At 36.8% G+C, this 16897-nt stretch overlaps 1 protein-coding gene across 27 annotated transcripts in view; it reads left to right on the forward strand.

Moving 5' to 3' along the window:
* LRRFIP2 (LRR binding FLII interacting protein 2) overlaps positions 1-16897 on the forward strand; it is a 55466-nt gene that overhangs the window by 892 nt on the left and 37677 nt on the right. For 11 of the 27 annotated variants that reach the window (XM_086844250.1, XM_023919550.2, XM_023919552.2 and 8 more), the window contains exons 1-3: positions 352-372; positions 8102-8206; positions 16355-16441. In XM_086844250.1, the coding sequence (XP_086700376.1) occupies positions 8117-8206; positions 16355-16441 (177 nt within the window). In that variant the 5' untranslated portion in view covers positions 352-372; positions 8102-8116. Of the gene's footprint in view, positions 1-122; positions 373-8101; positions 8207-16354; positions 16442-16897 lie in introns of those variants that run through there. The other 16 variants (XM_086844431.1, XM_086844438.1, XM_086844402.1 and 13 more) reach the window with 5 other exon arrangements.

Raw genomic sequence — 16897 nt, forward strand, 5'->3', positions numbered from 1 at the left:
GCAGGGTAAGGGCGAGGGCCGGGAGGAGGAAGGGTGTCCCAGACACAAAACTCGGGCGACGAAGCGGGGCGGGAACCCGGTTCTTCAGGTTTGGAGGAGCGGCTCAGCCGGAACTCGTTGCTCAGGTTGGCGAGCAGAAGGAGAAGCTTGGGGCGGCGGTGTGCGGCCCCTTCCGTGTGGCCGCGGTCAGGCTCGGTGCGGGCGGACCAGGGGAAGCAGAGCCCGGCCTGGCCCGAGCCCTTCCGGCGGGCTGATCCCGCTCGCCGGGCGCGATCCCTCCTCCTCACCCGCGAGAAGCTGCCGTGTGCCCCGCGGGGGCTGAGTGGAAACGGCGGAATGAGGGAAAAAGAAAGATGTGCTGAAATTACAGCTGTATGTATTTCGGTGCCTTTCTCTGTCCTACTTCCTCGGAGCACGTTACCACGGCTTCGCTGTTCCCGGAGCAATAGGGCGTGCCCCCTCTGCAGCGAGCTGCCTTGGGAGTCGGTCACTCTCGCTGGTGATTAGTCGTTTGGGGTTTTTTATTTATTTTGGAGAACGCTGTTTTATTTTTAGTATACCCTGTTGCTATAAATGTAAAGACTTTGTTGAAGATAAGAGAGATGAGCACATTCATGAGTTTGGAAGGAGCCCGAAAAGAGCTCCGGACTGATCTGCTCCATGTGTTTTAATTGATTTGCAGCTTGAATCCTAGCATGATTCTTTGAAGGGCAGTGTTATGTATTTTAGTGATAATAAAATTATTTTCTAGATGTAGTACTGTGTTGACTTATATGATGTACTCGGTGAATTTTTCATTTTAGAGAGACATACAGACATTTTTTTCTTGAAAAGAGGAAGGTCTAGGATCAGTTTTCTCTCTTGAAAGTATCTTTATTAGGGTGAAACGTCTTTGGAGATGTGAGGAGGGAGATTTGTTAAAAAGTGCAATATTAAATCAATGTTTTTTTGAGCTCTTTAAACGTTCATTATTTCTTGATTGTGAAGTGATGTAACTAAATGTTTGCTTGCGGTCCAGAAACAGTTACCCTCTTAATATACATCTGCTTCCTTGGTTAATGTAATTGCTTAGTGATGATGTAAGAATAGATAAAAGATACTTTAGCAGTACAAAATAGTTTGACGTACATGATGTCATTTTGTTTCCTGTTTCTTAGGTTTGGAGGTATTTAGCTTACTGTGAAGTCAGTCTTACCTGAACTGAATTCTTGACTGTAACTAGAAACTTGTAAATACAAGACAGTTGTGTGAAAAGTGTCAGGTGTAGCTTGTTGACCTAAACACCAGTATTTCTTGTGAATTGACTCCAGAGGAAGTTTTTTTTAAGTCCCATTCTCTCAGAAGATGGCATGGCATAGTACTATAATACACACAAACTTTCTGAAAGTGCCGTTTAGGCTCTGTATAGGGGGGGTCTCTAGAGCTTATTAGGGTCTAGATTTTCACATAACACACAAGTTGGCATGTGCATATACCAAAGAAACCTAGATCAGTATCATATATAATTGAGTAACTCTGGTATGTAATGGAAGCAGGGGATTAGAAATAAGTAATAGATTTGACACTGTGTTGTTTATTAGATACTAATGTGAAGATGAGTGGTGAGAGTAATGACTTAGTGCAGCCCAGTAGCATTACAAAAAATTATTAGAACTGCTTTCTGAGAAAGTAATTCGATTTTATTATCTTAATATCTGAAAACTAGGTAACATGTTACTGTAGGTAAGGGACAGTTTGTTTATGCACTATGTGCCCTGTAAAATAGTTTATGTAAGTAACACTGCCTGTGAAGGTGATGTTCAAGTTCCCATTTCCTTGAGCCAAGCTAGCAGTGTTAGATCTGCTTTAAGGGAAGAGGTGAAAGGGTTATTTACTAAGGAAAGGGCAGGTGAACGTAAGTGTTTCTAAGCCTACTGACTTCACTACCACAGCAGAGTACTAGTCAGCAGGAATGATGTCAGCTGGTAGTTTCCTCCAACTGCTGTTTCTTCTAAGGGGTACCCAGAACAATTTCTGTCCCTTGCTGCAGTAGCTTTTCTTCATTGTACTGTAACTGTAGCACGAGTAGGAAAGAGTGTAGGAGTGTATTAAATTGGTGAGGGAAAAATATTTTAAATAGTTGCAGCTTGTTACAGAATGTGGGTTGTTACCATGGGGCTCTCCATGTCATTAAAAAAAGTGGAGCCTCAATATAGCAGCAGCGTTTGGTTTTTTAATGAGCAATGAATCATTCTTTTGCAAACTGACAAAAGGATGCTCCTTTTGAAAAATCTGACAGTATAAAAATGATGGCCGGTTGTTTCATTTTAGAATAAACACTTCTGGAAGATCCTTATGGTTTTTTTATTATGCATTTTCATAATTTTTTATAGTGTTCATTTTAGTACTGTCATCCCCTTATGTTTTAAAGTTCTATTTGAATTCTTAGTTTATTCCTGGATCATCAGCATTTATAGTAGCACTGATTCTAGAAAAACCAATCTGTGTTACGCTGCTTCTCTGAAAGTTATATGTGCTTTATATTTTGCCCTGAGAGATCCTCTGGTGAGTCACCATTATAAGAGCTTTCCCAGATGCTGCATGTAACTGATGACAATATCATGTATGTAATATGCTTCGTGCAGCAATCGTATCTCCAGTTGCAGCTGTTGGCAGCTGACTGGCAGAGAACTCATACTTCATAAAACAAGTTGTCACCACTTGAAATTGCAAGACATTGTTTTGGAATTTTGGTAATTTGTGAAGACTGGTGAAGGTCACCAAAGATAGCTTGGTGGGTCTAGAGATGTCTCACAGTTCTACAGGGCTGTAGGATGCCTTTAGTGCATTGACTGTCTTGCAGTTCTTTATGTGTGCCAATGCTAGCCGGGCACTGTTACTCTTCATGGATTCATCAGGTACTTGCGGACTCTTGCAAGCTGCATAATGTGTTTTTGATTGTCTTAACTGGGGACTTTCTGGTGGTCTCTAACTTCATAACACCAGCAGACTGAGGGATTTCAACTCCTCTGAGGAATTGTAATTCTATCGCTAAATACCATGAACTCTAAGGAAATTGTATTTCTCAGATTTTAAAATGGCAAGTAAACTGAAAATATACTGCATTAAGGTGTTGGATTGTGCAGTTGTCTAAAGAGTAACGTTTTTTCCTGAAAAAGCTGACATAAACTTGTCCACTCAGAGCAGAAACTTTGTGCTAACAGTTTTTGAAGTGGGCCATGATTAGAGATGACCAGCTTCTTAAAACAGAAACACTATTCATCAGCTGAAATAACTTTGCCTCCAATATAGTGGTGAGCACTGTAATCTTTTGGCAGATTGTAATTATATACTTTTCTCAGTCTTTTCATTTTCCCTTTAATGTTAGGCTCTTTCCTTCCTAGTAGCAGCTCTTTTTTGACAATAGTTCTTGTTTTAGTTAATATTCTGAAAAAGATTATTCTAAATGAAAATTCCAAATGAGTCCTTAAAATTATTGCATTAGAACTCAGAGTGTTTCTTTCTCATTGCATTAAAACCTAATCTATTTTGCTCTCTTCCTGCATGCCCCTTTGTTTGGTGATGGTCACCCTGTGATCATGCAGCCCTTTTTCTTGCATGGGTGGTTTTGGACCCATGAGCAAACATATTAATTGCAAAGAGAGTGCCCTTGTATGGGGTCTTTCTTTTGTGGAAGACTCATGTTTCTGTCTTGCATAATTTTTAATTTTTCTATGTCTATTTGCTTTGTCTCCTTTGAAGCTTGTTTAGACAAAGCACTGAAGATCAAGCAAACAAGATTGTGGTTTCCAATATGATTATGGTTCTTCTCATTTATGAATGCAACCGTTACAGTACTAATACGTTTGCTTTCAGATTCAGTTTCCAAAAGACATTAGTTCTAGAGCAATGCTGTTCTTCTCTGTTGTTGAATCAATTATACAGAGATGATGTCTTCACAGGTGGAATTTGGTGATCTTGTAGTCTTGCTTGAAAGAGAAAAGGGGAGTTTTGGTCTGTTATTTATAGCCTGTTCACACTAAGGTATCTGGATCCTATGTGTGTAATGCCAAGTATGCTGGCGTACACCCAGGCGTTTAGAACAGGTGGTACCATTGAAGGCCTGAACTCGTAGTGTAGCTCATTTTTTTTCTCTAAAACAAATCAGGCTTTTTTCTAGGAAGCAAAAAAGAAAGTCAGAAGGTAATATGAAGAAGACTAGAGAGCAAAGGCTTGTGGAAGAGATAAAATGTATATATGCCTGAAATGGAGACAAATGAGAGGGCATTTAAAGGATTTCGTAACAGGTCTTCTGTTTGTTTGGGGACTTCAGACACTTCAGTGTTTTGGAATGAAATACAGCAGGATGTCACTTCATCAGTTGTGTAATACAATGTGTAACCATGCTTATAGAATTAGGCATGTAATAGAGACGTGACTCAGGAATTTTCAAATGTAAATGCAGTAGATATTATAGTGTTCTTTCCCTTTGTGTTAATTTTTCTAAACCATAAAAGACAATAGTGAACTGTTCTTTGGTTATGTTTTGGTGTTCTTGTGAGTTATTTTTCATGAAAAGTCTAGTGTGACAGTGCGTATTAAATTCTTTATCCCATGCAGCAGCAAAATTCTTTATCCCATGCAGCAAAATAACTTTTTGTGTAATCAGAAAGTTATTGAAGTGAAACATCTTGGATGTATTTCTGCATGCATGTGAAGTATTGATATCTTGTATTTTCCTGAGAAGTAGCATAATGATATTCATAGTATTAGACTAATTAGCATATTAGCAGTATGTCTAGGTTTCTGTGGTACTTAACTTTATAACAGGAAATTAAATACTCTTACATATATCAGCCTCTTTAAAAGTTAAATGGAATGGAAGAAATGGTGACAGGACCCTTGAAGAAATATTAAAACATCTAATTTAAGAAAGCTTATATTGAGGTTTAGTTTCAAAGTTGAGAACAATAAAAAGTATAGAACCATATATATATATATAAGAAGGATTCTTTGGAGGTCATCCTTTGCCTAAAGTATTGTCAGTTAGAAAAGATTTTTAAGAGCCTTGTCTTCTGGGATGGACATTTCACAGCCTTTCTAAGCTGGTGTTCTTCAACTCCAGGGTCCCCTCCTTGCACATGACGTCTGCTGGAGATGTGGACGCTCTAGATTTGTGTGTATCTGTGCTGTTCTCTAATATGTGCCAGTGAGAGTTTACCTAACAAGCTCACACTCGCACCCTTCAGGTGTGTACTGACCCTCCCTGTACTGACCACCTGCTAGCTGGAGTACAGGATCTTCCCTCCACTAGGAGAGATGCTGTATTGGTTTAGCCTGGACAGATATCATGAAGTCAGTGGAATCACTTCTGACAGCATCAAACCAGAGTTTAACTGATGTTGTTATCCGTCCAAAGTCACTGCTACTGTCACTGTACAGACTTTCAATTTGATTCTGGTTTTATTTTCAAGAGGACTCCTTTACGTCAAACAATTGCTTCTAATTTCCTTGTTTCTGTTTAACGTAACCGATGAGCTTCTTGCTCTTCAACATGACCAGTTTTGGGCCCATACCCTGTCAGACAATTTTGCTTATTTGGTTCACACGTACAAAGATTCCCATCTTCACATTTGTTATTATCCAGACCTTTCAGCCAAGGGTGGGGCTTGGCAAGCACCCACCACTCTCACCCATGTCACTAAACAGTGGCCCTACAGTTTTCTTAGTCTGTGTTGTGTTCCCAATGTCCTTAGTAGCCTTTGTCTTTACCAGCCTTTGCTAATTTTGGCTTCAGCTGACTTTCTTAATTCCTGCTTACAGAGGCAACATTTCTGTATACATCTTCTGGGTCTTCTGTCCTGTTCACTCTTGTGTTTGGGCTCAGTCATGAGTTCTGTGCTCGTTCTGGGTGAGAAGCGTGTCAGATGGCTGACAGGGATGCCACACTTGCCTTCCTCCATAGTGACTGAGATGAAGTGTGTTTTCCTCATCTGAAGCATCAGCATCTAATTTTTATGAAATCACTACTCTGTAAATTAGTACTTCCTGTAAACTGAAGATAGTTTTACTAAAATTAGCTATATTTTAGCTATAACCCATTACATTCCCCAGATCAGTCTGCCAGCTAAGGGCATTTCACTGAGTTAACAAACCAAAGTTTGTTGTCTCTTAGAAATGATACGTTGTTTAAAGGATGTCAGCAAATGCAGTTCAAGTGTATTGTATTTGCAGTTATTCTTCAGTTTTTACTTGTGAGGTAAATACTTTTAAAAGAAATACAGCCTTTAATGTGTCAAAATAATTTCATGCTTAGTGACTTTTAGTAGATAAATTGGATTTCTGTTCTTACATAAACCCATTTATTCTAATAAACATTTCATGTTTTTTCTTGTGGCTAGTGTATAACTTCGTTAAAGCCTTCTGTAGTAGGGGTAATATTATTTTGTGTTAATGTAACTTCTAGTTTGGGCCCTATCTGCTTTTAATATTTGAAGTCAGGCAGTAAGAATTACTGCAAAAAGTTGCAGATTTTTTGAGACCTTCAGAATGTGGACAGCAGCCTCTAGCTCTGAGATTAAACCTTTGCCATAGAGATCTCCAAACTGCTTGTGCATATATTTATCTAAATTTGCCTGAGTACAAGATGTTTACTTGCTTTTTTTTAAGACTGAAAATACAGACTCCTACTAAATGGATTAGCAGTGACAATACTGAGCAGCTGAAGAATAGTAAAATACCTGTAAAATTTGAAGCAGAGTATAAAATGTTGCTTGCAAGGAAAAGAAAGGGGTAGTGTTACAAAGTTATTAAGGGAAGGGTGGTGAAAAGGTGTAGAAGATATAAGAGAAAAAAAAAATGTCCTGTGATTCTGTTTGTTGCCTTTGAGTGCCAGAAAATACCCCAGGATATTTTGGCTTTGTGATTGCTGTGTAAAAGTAATAAAGTAAAAACCTCTGCTTGTACAAAAATACCCATCACCTTGGGTTTTTTCCTCCTTTCCCTTTGACTAAATTATAATCAGTTACTGAGTCCTTGCTAGTTAGATCCAGTAAGAAAGGTAGTTCTTGTGCCAGTTCAGTTTCAAAAGGATAGCCAGTAGTAGTTACCTTTAAGATATCTTCTTCCTGCAAATAGAAATTTTTATTATAACTAAGGTGTTTCTTCAAACTCTGTGTAGACTACTTACCTTGTTAAGTAGCTGGACTACCACCAAATTCTAGTCTGACATTTGGGAGAACCTGGATGTCTGGAAGTAGGATTTCTTTAGGATATTTGGAAAAAAAAACGAATATAGTTGTGCTTTTTGAAGTTTTTTTTTTTTTTTTTAATATAACATTTTTCTGATTGGGGCTGTATGGGCTGTGTTTTGATTTGTTGGTCATTTTTATATGCTTGCAGTTCATGAGAGGTTTCTGGATGAAAAGTAGAAGGGTCTCTTATGTATTCTGGGTATATGATGGTAATATGTTACTCTCTTAATTTCCCAATTTGAGAATCTGTTTAGGCAAAAGAGTGGAGTTTTTGTGTAAAGATGTCTTTATTTCTGTTACAGTTAAACTTTTGCTCTAGAAGACAGCAGTTCAGTTGCAACTGCATGAGAACAGCTGTGTTAAAATGTAAATAAGCCACATCTACCTACTGGATGCTTAGTAAAATTTGTCTGCTGAGTCTTTTCTGTTTTGAGGAGAGCTCTAATGATCATGCAAATTTAATTCTTGAACACATGGTTGTCTGTAGTGTTTTTTTCCCATCCGTAACTTAAAAGGATATATCTTTTTAGGAGTTGCATAAATTGTCAGACAACGGAGGTGTATTTTTTGAGCAAGGAGCAGTTTACAGTTGCGCCTGACTTTGAAGTTGTAGGTAAACTGATGGGTTCTGTTCAGAAGAAAAGTTCTAAATGTGCACCTTGAAGGGTGCAGTGGTGTTCTGTAAAGCTGCCACAAGCTTTTGTGATAAGGTTTTGCCATTACATGCCAATTGCGTGGGGATTACTTGAGTATTATGTAGCTAAAAATTGGAAAACTTAGGACATTTTGCAGTGTAGGTTGGTTGGTTGTTTTTAAATCCAAATCTTAATTAAAACTGAACTTTGTCCTGTCTGTGTTTTCAAATACAGATTCAGAGAATAAAAATGGGAACTCCTGGATCAGGACGGAAGAGAACTCCCGTGAAAGACAGGTTTTCTGCAGAAGATGAAGCTTTAAGCAACATCGCCAGAGAGGTTTGTTAATTTTAAAGTGTCTTGAATTCAGAAACAGGGATGAAAGTATTCTCACTATCTGAAAAGAGTTAATTTTTTTAAGATGTGCATTAGAAAGTGTAATTAGCCAAAAATATGACAATTAATATAAGCTAAGAGAATTATTGATCAAAAATCACTTCAGTGTCAACATAGTGAGATATTAAATGTATGACTAGTGTAACTTCATAGATTTACACTTAAGCCTAGCAGCTCTTTCTACAGATACTTTCATGCTTAAAGATAAATGAAAAATCCAGGTGCTATCTCAAGTGCAAAACTAAAAAAACATACACGTTTATGATATTACAGTGTGTAGTATTTTTAAGATGGTAAGTATTGTGTATTAGTGTTGAATGTGTAGCAGTCATTAAGATATATTTGTAATAGAATCTATTTCAACTGTGAAAAGTCACATAAGCCCAATACTTACACTGTACCAGGAATTTCACCATCTAAAAAAAAGAAAAAGAGGGCTGGATATAACCAGTGAAAAGTGCAATTAACAAAAAGTCGATACAAAGGGGAATTTTGTCCCACTGGATATAGGCAGCTGGAATTTAAAGTCTTAGAGATGTCTGTTTAGACCAGAGCTTTTATGGGTGGAAATGCTGTGACTAGGGAACAAAAACCTTAATACTGTTTGTATGCAAGTGGATCCAGGTTCTTTGGGCCTACATTATCTACAAAGCTGCTTGCCTTAGTTGACATAAATGAGTGCAAAATGGAGATATTCTGATGTGATGTAATAGTTGTCTGTATTTGTGCATGTAAAATAGGTAGGTGAAAGGTCTCTGAAGAGAAAGCTTCTTTAGTCTGTCATAGACTGTAGGTTAAAGATATGCTTTCTCAGTAAAAAAAAAAAAAAATTGAGTCAGTAACTTCTCAGAAAGTCATATTCAGTCACCTTCTAATTCTAATAGAAGTCTCACTCTATCAGCCAAGGTCTGTGTGGGATTCTGGATCGTGCATGACCTCATTCATCAAGTTCCATCTCTCATTTTTTGGGGAAAACAGTGAATCAAAAAAGAAAGAATATGGCCTTAAATAGCTTTGAGTATAGGCATGCTTCCGTAACATCAGCTTGTTGTTTAATCTAGAAAAGGATCTCAATAGCAAGATGTAATACATATTATCTTACTTAAAATTACTGCTGGGCTTTGTTCTTTTACATTCCATCTTTTTAGAAGACATTACTTACTGCAATTGAATTGAGTCCTGTAATCCACATCTCCTGTGGAAAATCTTCCTGAAGGTGTTCTAGGTGTTACGAGATGGTAAACAGAATATGTTGAAGCAGAAGGCTGCATCCAGCCTTCTGGATGATCCAGCCATTTATGATCTGTGTGGTGATCATAAATGCATAAAAGTGCTCTGGGATTCAGAGCACTCACAAAATTGCACTAGGAAGTATTGCAATTTGTAATACAAAGAACTGTAGTGAAGTGACTCTAATGTAGTGCATGACATTTCAGGGTGTTTTTTCTCTGAAAGTTCACATTTCAGAAAGTGCACTTCTTAATCTGTGTTACCACTTCTAATTTGACAAAATTGTGATTTCCTTGTTCTATGGCATGTGTCAAAAAAAAAAGGTGTCATCCTTTTAGTACCAGTAAACATTGCTTTCTAGGAAATTTGGTTTAAAGAATTTGGCACTGATTCACTAAGTTAATTTCCATATAGTCATTTTTTTTGTGCTGGTTGAATCTGCTGTCTTGAATCTGATGTCATTTTATATGAAAATGTTTCATGGTCGATAAAGGCACTATTGTAGGATCTGAGGTGCCTGGTCAGATTTCTTCCTCTGATATTTCTTCAATTTTTTTTCCATCTTTCATCTGCATCAGAAAGTTTTCTTCTGTTGGCTGTCCCATCCCCTTTATTTCTTGTGCTTACGTAGAGAGCTCTTCCACATCTTTTCCTTGGGTGTGGGACTATGGATTGAGACAAACATTTTTACAGTGTCTCTGTGTCACACGCAAATATGCTAAAACATCAACACTGGAGTGAATTTCTGCCTTATTTCAAGAATTTTGTGTTACTAAACCTTTTTCTTAGGGACCTACTTTTTATACTATGGTGTATTATTTTTCCTGGTATCGAATTTCCTTGCTCAGTGGAACTTAGGAAGAGTAAAGGTGAGGTACATATCCAGGGACTGGGATCCATCTATGCATCCTTTCCTGGAAGCAGTGCACTCTCCCTATTTCAGAGTGTCTGAAATGATGTAACTTGCAGTTGATCAATTTGATAATTTTGACAATTATCTTGGTACAACAGTTTATCATGCTTTTTTCAAAAGCGGCGGGAGCAGGTGTAGATGTATTATCCATGTGTTCCCTGCAAGGAAATAAAAGAACTGTGGGTGTAAAAGCACCCAGCTACATTAAAATGGAGTAGTGGTGAGTGTATTCTAATTATAGCAAGGTTAATTTGAAGTCAGCTTATCTCTTAAAAAAAAAAAAAAAAAAAGGCCTATCTCCTGTAAATATGTAGTTCCTTTATATGACCTTTTGGTTCTTTCTCTAGCTTTTGTAATGGATTCTGAAACTGCTAGCTTTCTCATATTGGCAAAGAATAAGTCATCTGGTGTAGAAGACAGTTTAGTATATCTTGTGAAAAGTTTGAGCTTCCCAAAGTACAGATAATGATTGTCTGGTGTAAATTCAGGCTTCTAGCAACATTATATTCTCATTTGTTAAACAAAAAGGATTCCCATGTAACTAGATAAATGAAAATTGAGGTTCATATTCTCAAGGCTATGTTCACAGTGTACATTGAATATGGCTGATATGATGTCAAGATGTTTTCCCTATGTGTTTTTTGTGGGGATTCTCTGCTTATTAAATTTTTTTGCCGACAGACTATGTTTGGCTGATTTGTGCATTACTGCTTCACTTGTCTTTGTAGTTTGCAGACAAATCACTTATTTTAAATATTTAGCAGTCATCCCCTGTCATCACCATCTTTTAGAATTATATGAAACCTCTTTCTCCAAAACCAGTCTGATTATGTGAGAACGGAGGTTTCAGTCACTCTGGTGTTCTTGCAATCCCTGTGGTTTGTGCTTCGATACAATGAATATCTTGGCAGAGTCAAAGGGTCTGACAGGTGTCATCTCACTATCCTCAACATGCCAAAGAGGAGTTTGGGGGTACAATCAATATTTATCATTCATAGCCTTTTTTTGGGTGTTACCATCAACTCTTCCATTCATCACGGTTGTGTAAGTAGATGACAGAGAACTACAGCTTGTGGACAAGCAACATTGAAACAGTGTTCACTGGATTTGCCTTGTAGAATGTAGTCTCTGTGTTTTGTTTTGGTGGGGTTTTTTTCAGGAATCGTTGTCCTGACTATTTTCACTACATAGCAAGAGCATGGAAAACTCTTAAGGTGTTTTCTCATGGGAGAGAATAAAGATTAATTTTGATTTAAAATTCAAAAATCTAAATTTGTAGTTGCTTAACTTAGAGTGCAGTTGTTCTTACTTTGATAAAGATGTAATGTTACTGAATTTCCATGGTAGAAAAAGGTGAGTTGAATATTTTTAAATGTTTGAGGGCTGTATAATGAATTCAGAAACAGTTTTTTTTAACAACAGTCTTTGTCATATGAATCTATTTAAAGTTTAGTACATGTTTTTCTTTTTATGTAGGTTCAGCTTCTGTTAATAAAACAAAGTCCCAAAGAATTCCATCTTTATGGGTATTGTCTTTGTAGATGCTAGTTGATTTTTTTTATTTTGTTTTAGTAAGAGGTCACTAAATATTTTTCAATTGTCTTGTTTGCTTTTGTTTTTAATAGTGATTAAGGCTATTTTATGGGATATTAAGACATTCTAGAAATTTTATAATATACATATAAATCTGTACAATAAATGGAAGAACGAGACATCAGAAATAAAGACTCTTAAATATTTAAGTCATGTTAAAACATAAGATTTTGTTGTTTGTAGGCGACTAGGGCAGAGACATCAGAAGTAAGTGGAAAAGAGATTTCTGAGGAGCCATAAGAAATACTTTTGGTACATACGTGATGGTGTTGCCTTGATTTCGTGAAACAGTGTAGAGATAAGGGCAAAACACATGGAAGTGAGACTACAGAATGCTTCTGAGCAGCAGACGGAATCACAGAATGGTTTAGATTGAAAGGGACCTTACAGATCATCTAATTCCAACCCACCTGCCATGGGCACAGAATCCTTTGTTTTCTTAATGAGAAAATGAGAAATGAAGTTGCTGTATGTAGTTGTCTTTTAAGAGTCACGGTGAACATTTTTAAAATGTCCTGGTGCTTAGCCAGAGCTGGCAGGGTGTCCCAGTGCCATTCCATGCACCCCTGGCAGAGGGGTGCCGCCGTGGGGGCAGTCGGTGCCCTCACCAGTGCCATCTGGTGGAAGAAGTAAAATGCTCCTTAACCGGGCCTTCTGCTTTGGAAACTGCAGGACTTCATGTCCCTTCGCAGAGAGTTCTATGTTATATGTATACATTAGCCAATCATGGCAAAATAATTCTAATTTTTTCAGAGGTGAATAACATTTTAGGATAGCCTATATTTTAATCTTATGAAGCTTTTATGCTGAATCTGAGCTAGTTAAAGAATCACCTTCTCCAAAGTACAAAAATGAAAAATAAAATACTGGTGCTTTCTTGTGAGTTCCTTCTTGCAAGAAAGGGAAGGAAAAAGATGCCTATCTTCACTTTGGACATAGATGTTATGCTTGTCCATGCTAAACATGGAGGGAAGCCTCTACCATATCAATTCTGTTTTAATATCATACCGCTTACCTGGGAAAAAACATGGTTGTTACTATGAAGAGGCTAAGAAAAGTACATTAGAAAGGAGGGATTCCAGACTCAATGTTTACAAAGGCATTCAAGTTAGTCTCATCTTCTTTCTTTTTTCTTTCCTGTCAAAAATATCTTTGATTTACCTGAAGAACTAAATGTTATCCTTGAAAGTTGAGATGAAAGTTTTCAAAAGATTATGGTAGAATATGTATTTAAATACAAAGAAAATTGAAGAAGTAGGGATGGCTTTCTAAATGACTGTAAGCAGCTTATAATAATTGGTTTTTAGGTAACAATCAGGAAACTGACTGTGTTACCTTCTGAAAGGAGAACGTTGTCTTGGTACTTCTATATTTACTAAACATATACAATAAAATAGACCAATCAAAGTGAATAGTGCTGTGAGGTACTGCTTAACTGCTTGAAAACAGCCAGGATAATAATCTTCTAGAATGATACATTTTTTATACAGGTATAAGGGAACAGTGCTCTTTTTTTTGTTCATGTAATGGTTTTTGGTATCTATTTTGAAATGAGAAATTCCAGAACTCAGTGGTGTACAGATTGCTTTGTTTTGTTACTTAAACAAGAGCTAATACCCAAAGAAGTACAAGGCTGGCTTAAAAACACAAATTTGTCCTAGAATAGAAGGTAAATATGAATAGTGTGAATGCGTTCATATACAAAAGAGAATTCGGAGATTTAGTTATAAATTAATAATTTATTAATTAGTCCTTTCTTTTCTTACCCACAAAGTCTTAAGGACCTCTGTGTTGTTTTCCTACACAATTTCTTTCATTACAAGGATCTCCTCTGTAGTCTTTTATGTCCTTTTTTGATCAATTCTCTGAATAAATTCCATCTTTACTTAATGACTGTTTGCTCTCTAGATTTTGTAACATTCTTTCCATTTAAGCCACCTTTGTAAGTGTACCAGGTTTAAATGTCTCGCATCTTATTTGCAGTTAAAGACTTCAAGAAAATTCAGCTATTCCATTTCTTTTTATCAGTTGACAGTTCCCTTAGGAAGCTTCTGAAGTAGTGTCAGAGTTGTTAGATCTCGGACAAATACATAGTTGAATTTTTACTTCAGAAAAAGAAATTTGGTGTGTTATATCACTTTTTAATAAGGTGTACTTCAATTATATAATGTTACAATTGATATTTATCATAGTGTATTTTATTAATGTGTGTCTGGTCTAAAGACTATATAGAGAATAATGACCAGTGAAACTTTTGCTGGTTTATTCAAAAAAATTAAAACCAGTAGTTTAGTGTTTCTGTGCTGCTTCTATAGTCCAGACTTTATCCAAAGTTATTGTGGCTCTACATTTTCCTTAGCAGGTATTTAAAGATTTCATGTAGCTGATGAAATTTTTTTGTTGAGGATTTGTTGGTGGTAATTTGTTTCTCAACTTTTATGGGCTTTTCCAGTAAGGCAACAGAGTAAATAGCAGTACCCAGGAGGAAAACTACGTCCTTTTGAATTGCTGTTGTTTCTCTATTATTGTTAATTTTGAATTTCAGTAAACATAGCTATGAAGACTTGTGTGACTGCTACATCAATAGCATGAGACCTGTGTGCTAATAGATCTATTGAACATTAAGAATTACTTGGTATTATGGCCTTTCTAATGGTACTGTAATTTGTCTCTCGCTCTGAGGTATGGTGAAGGAAGCCTGAGAACTTTAGTTAACTTGCCAAGTTTTTTTGTGAGTGTGTGCTTTTTAGAGGAATCTAGTTGCTCAGGTTAAAAATTAATTTAATATTAAGCAATTTCTACCCTAAAAAAAAAAAATCTCTAAAAAGATAAGATTTTCTTTTTCTTCAATTTCAGGTACTCATTTTATGACAAATATTTGTAAATTCACTTGTGTTTTTCCAAGGGTTTAGTAAATTAGAATAAATAGATCATCCCTTTTACTGTAGAAATTTGAAGTTAGGTTTCTGGGTGTAAGACTAGGAGAGAGTGGTAAAATGTGAATTGATTTTTCCCATGAATCAGTAAACCAATTAACTGTGTATCTTTTAACAGTAAAGCTTTGCTAGAACATGAAGGCCAAATGCATCTATCTGCTGTTTTATAGACAAAACTAAACCCAAACATATGAACTCTTTGAATCCTTTCTCTTTCTGTCCTGCATACCTGTCTATGTGACAGTTTATATTTGACAGAGGAATAATGGGCTAGAAATGGAAGTACTTCTGCTGCATGGCAATTTCCTTGCCTCACTTGTGTGTTGTCGTCAGGTAGAAGGAATGGTAGCTTTATGCTGCATTTAATATTTAAATTAATTTCATTTAATCAGTTTAATATTTAAATTAATTAATATTTAAAGAATTTTAGAGAATTTGAGAGAATTTTTGTCAACTCATTCAGACATGAAAAAAACTGAGCTTGTGCTTTTCTCAAATTTTAGCTGTATGGCAAAATTTATTCCCTCATATTCCCAGGGCTTTTGAATACCTTTATCGATGACACTGTCAGTGTGATTGAGTGTACCCTCATCAAGTTTGCAGATCTGTGAAGCAGAGAGGTTCAGTTGGCACAACAGGAGGATGGGATGCCATCCAGGGCCACCTGGACAAACTTGGGCCCATGAGAACCTATTGAAGTTCAACAAGTCCAAGTGTGTTGTATTGCACATCAGTCAGGGCAGTCTCAGATATGAGTCTAGACTGGGAGAACTTGTTGATGGCCACAATCAACTCAGATTTGCTCAGAGGACTGGAGCACCTCACCTATGAGGAGAGGCTGAGAGAGTTGGGGTTGTTTGGCCTGGAGAAGAGAAGGATTTGGGGAACCTCACTGTGACCTTCCAGTACCTGAAAGGGGCTTATGGAAAACAGGGAGAGTGACTTTTTTACACAGGCAGATGGTGTTTGGACATAGGGGAATGTATGGTTTTAAAAAAAAAGAGAGTAGGTTTAGATTAGATGCTAGGAGGAAATTTTTACTAGAGGAGTGGTGAGGCAATGGAACAGGTTGGCTAGAAAAACTGTGGATGTCCCATCCCTGTAACTGTTCAAAGCCAGATTGGATGGGGCACTGAGTGACCTGGTTTAGTTGACAGCACCTGATCTGGGTGTTGGAGTAGATGATCTTTACAATCCCTTCACACCTAAGCCATTCTATGACTTTTTTAATGAACATCTAATTCTTTCAACGAGCAATGCTATCTTTAAAGAGTTAGGTAGATATTCTTTTTGAAATTTCATTCTTTATTTCTTCTGTATTATGATGTTAAAATCTTAATGTGTACTTGTGAAGAGATTGAGTACTTGAACCATTATTCAAAAAACTTTTTTTAAACTTTATTTTCCATCTGCTTGTAGGCAGAAGCCAGACTTGCAGCAAAACGGGCAGCTCGAGCAGAAGCAAGAGATATACGTATGAGAGAACTGGAGAGACAGCAAAAAGAGGTAATGTAACTCACTAGGAATTATGGCAAACCTTTACAAAAATTCATAATGTATTTTATTTCTGCCTTTCCATAAGATTTCGTCTTTTAGTGTAAATTCAGTTTTGTGCAAGTATTTTCAGCCTTAGAATTGGATTATACTGAAAGGATTCACATTAAATACCTGTTGTCAAGATCTTTATTTTGAAAAAATTATTAAAATGGGGAGTACTTACACATACAGCTGTGTGTTGCTCCACACATTTCTCCTAAAAAGTTGGCATTTCTTGAGAAGAAAAATCCTAGAAACTAGGTTTTCAGCAGTCTGGTTAGTGCATAGTTTTTGCATTTAATTCAGATTTTGCATCTAAAGCATTGAGAATTTATTACTTAACATGATTATACTCAAATCCATGTAATGCTTATACTTGGTTGCTGTGGGGTTTTTTTCCTGTGGTAATAAGCAAAATATGCAAAA

This window comes from Cyanistes caeruleus, chromosome 1 (genome assembly GCF_971803275.1).
Source record: "Cyanistes caeruleus chromosome 1, bCyaCae1.hap1.1, whole genome shotgun sequence".
Lineage (NCBI taxonomy): Eukaryota > Metazoa > Chordata > Aves > Passeriformes > Paridae > Cyanistes > Cyanistes caeruleus.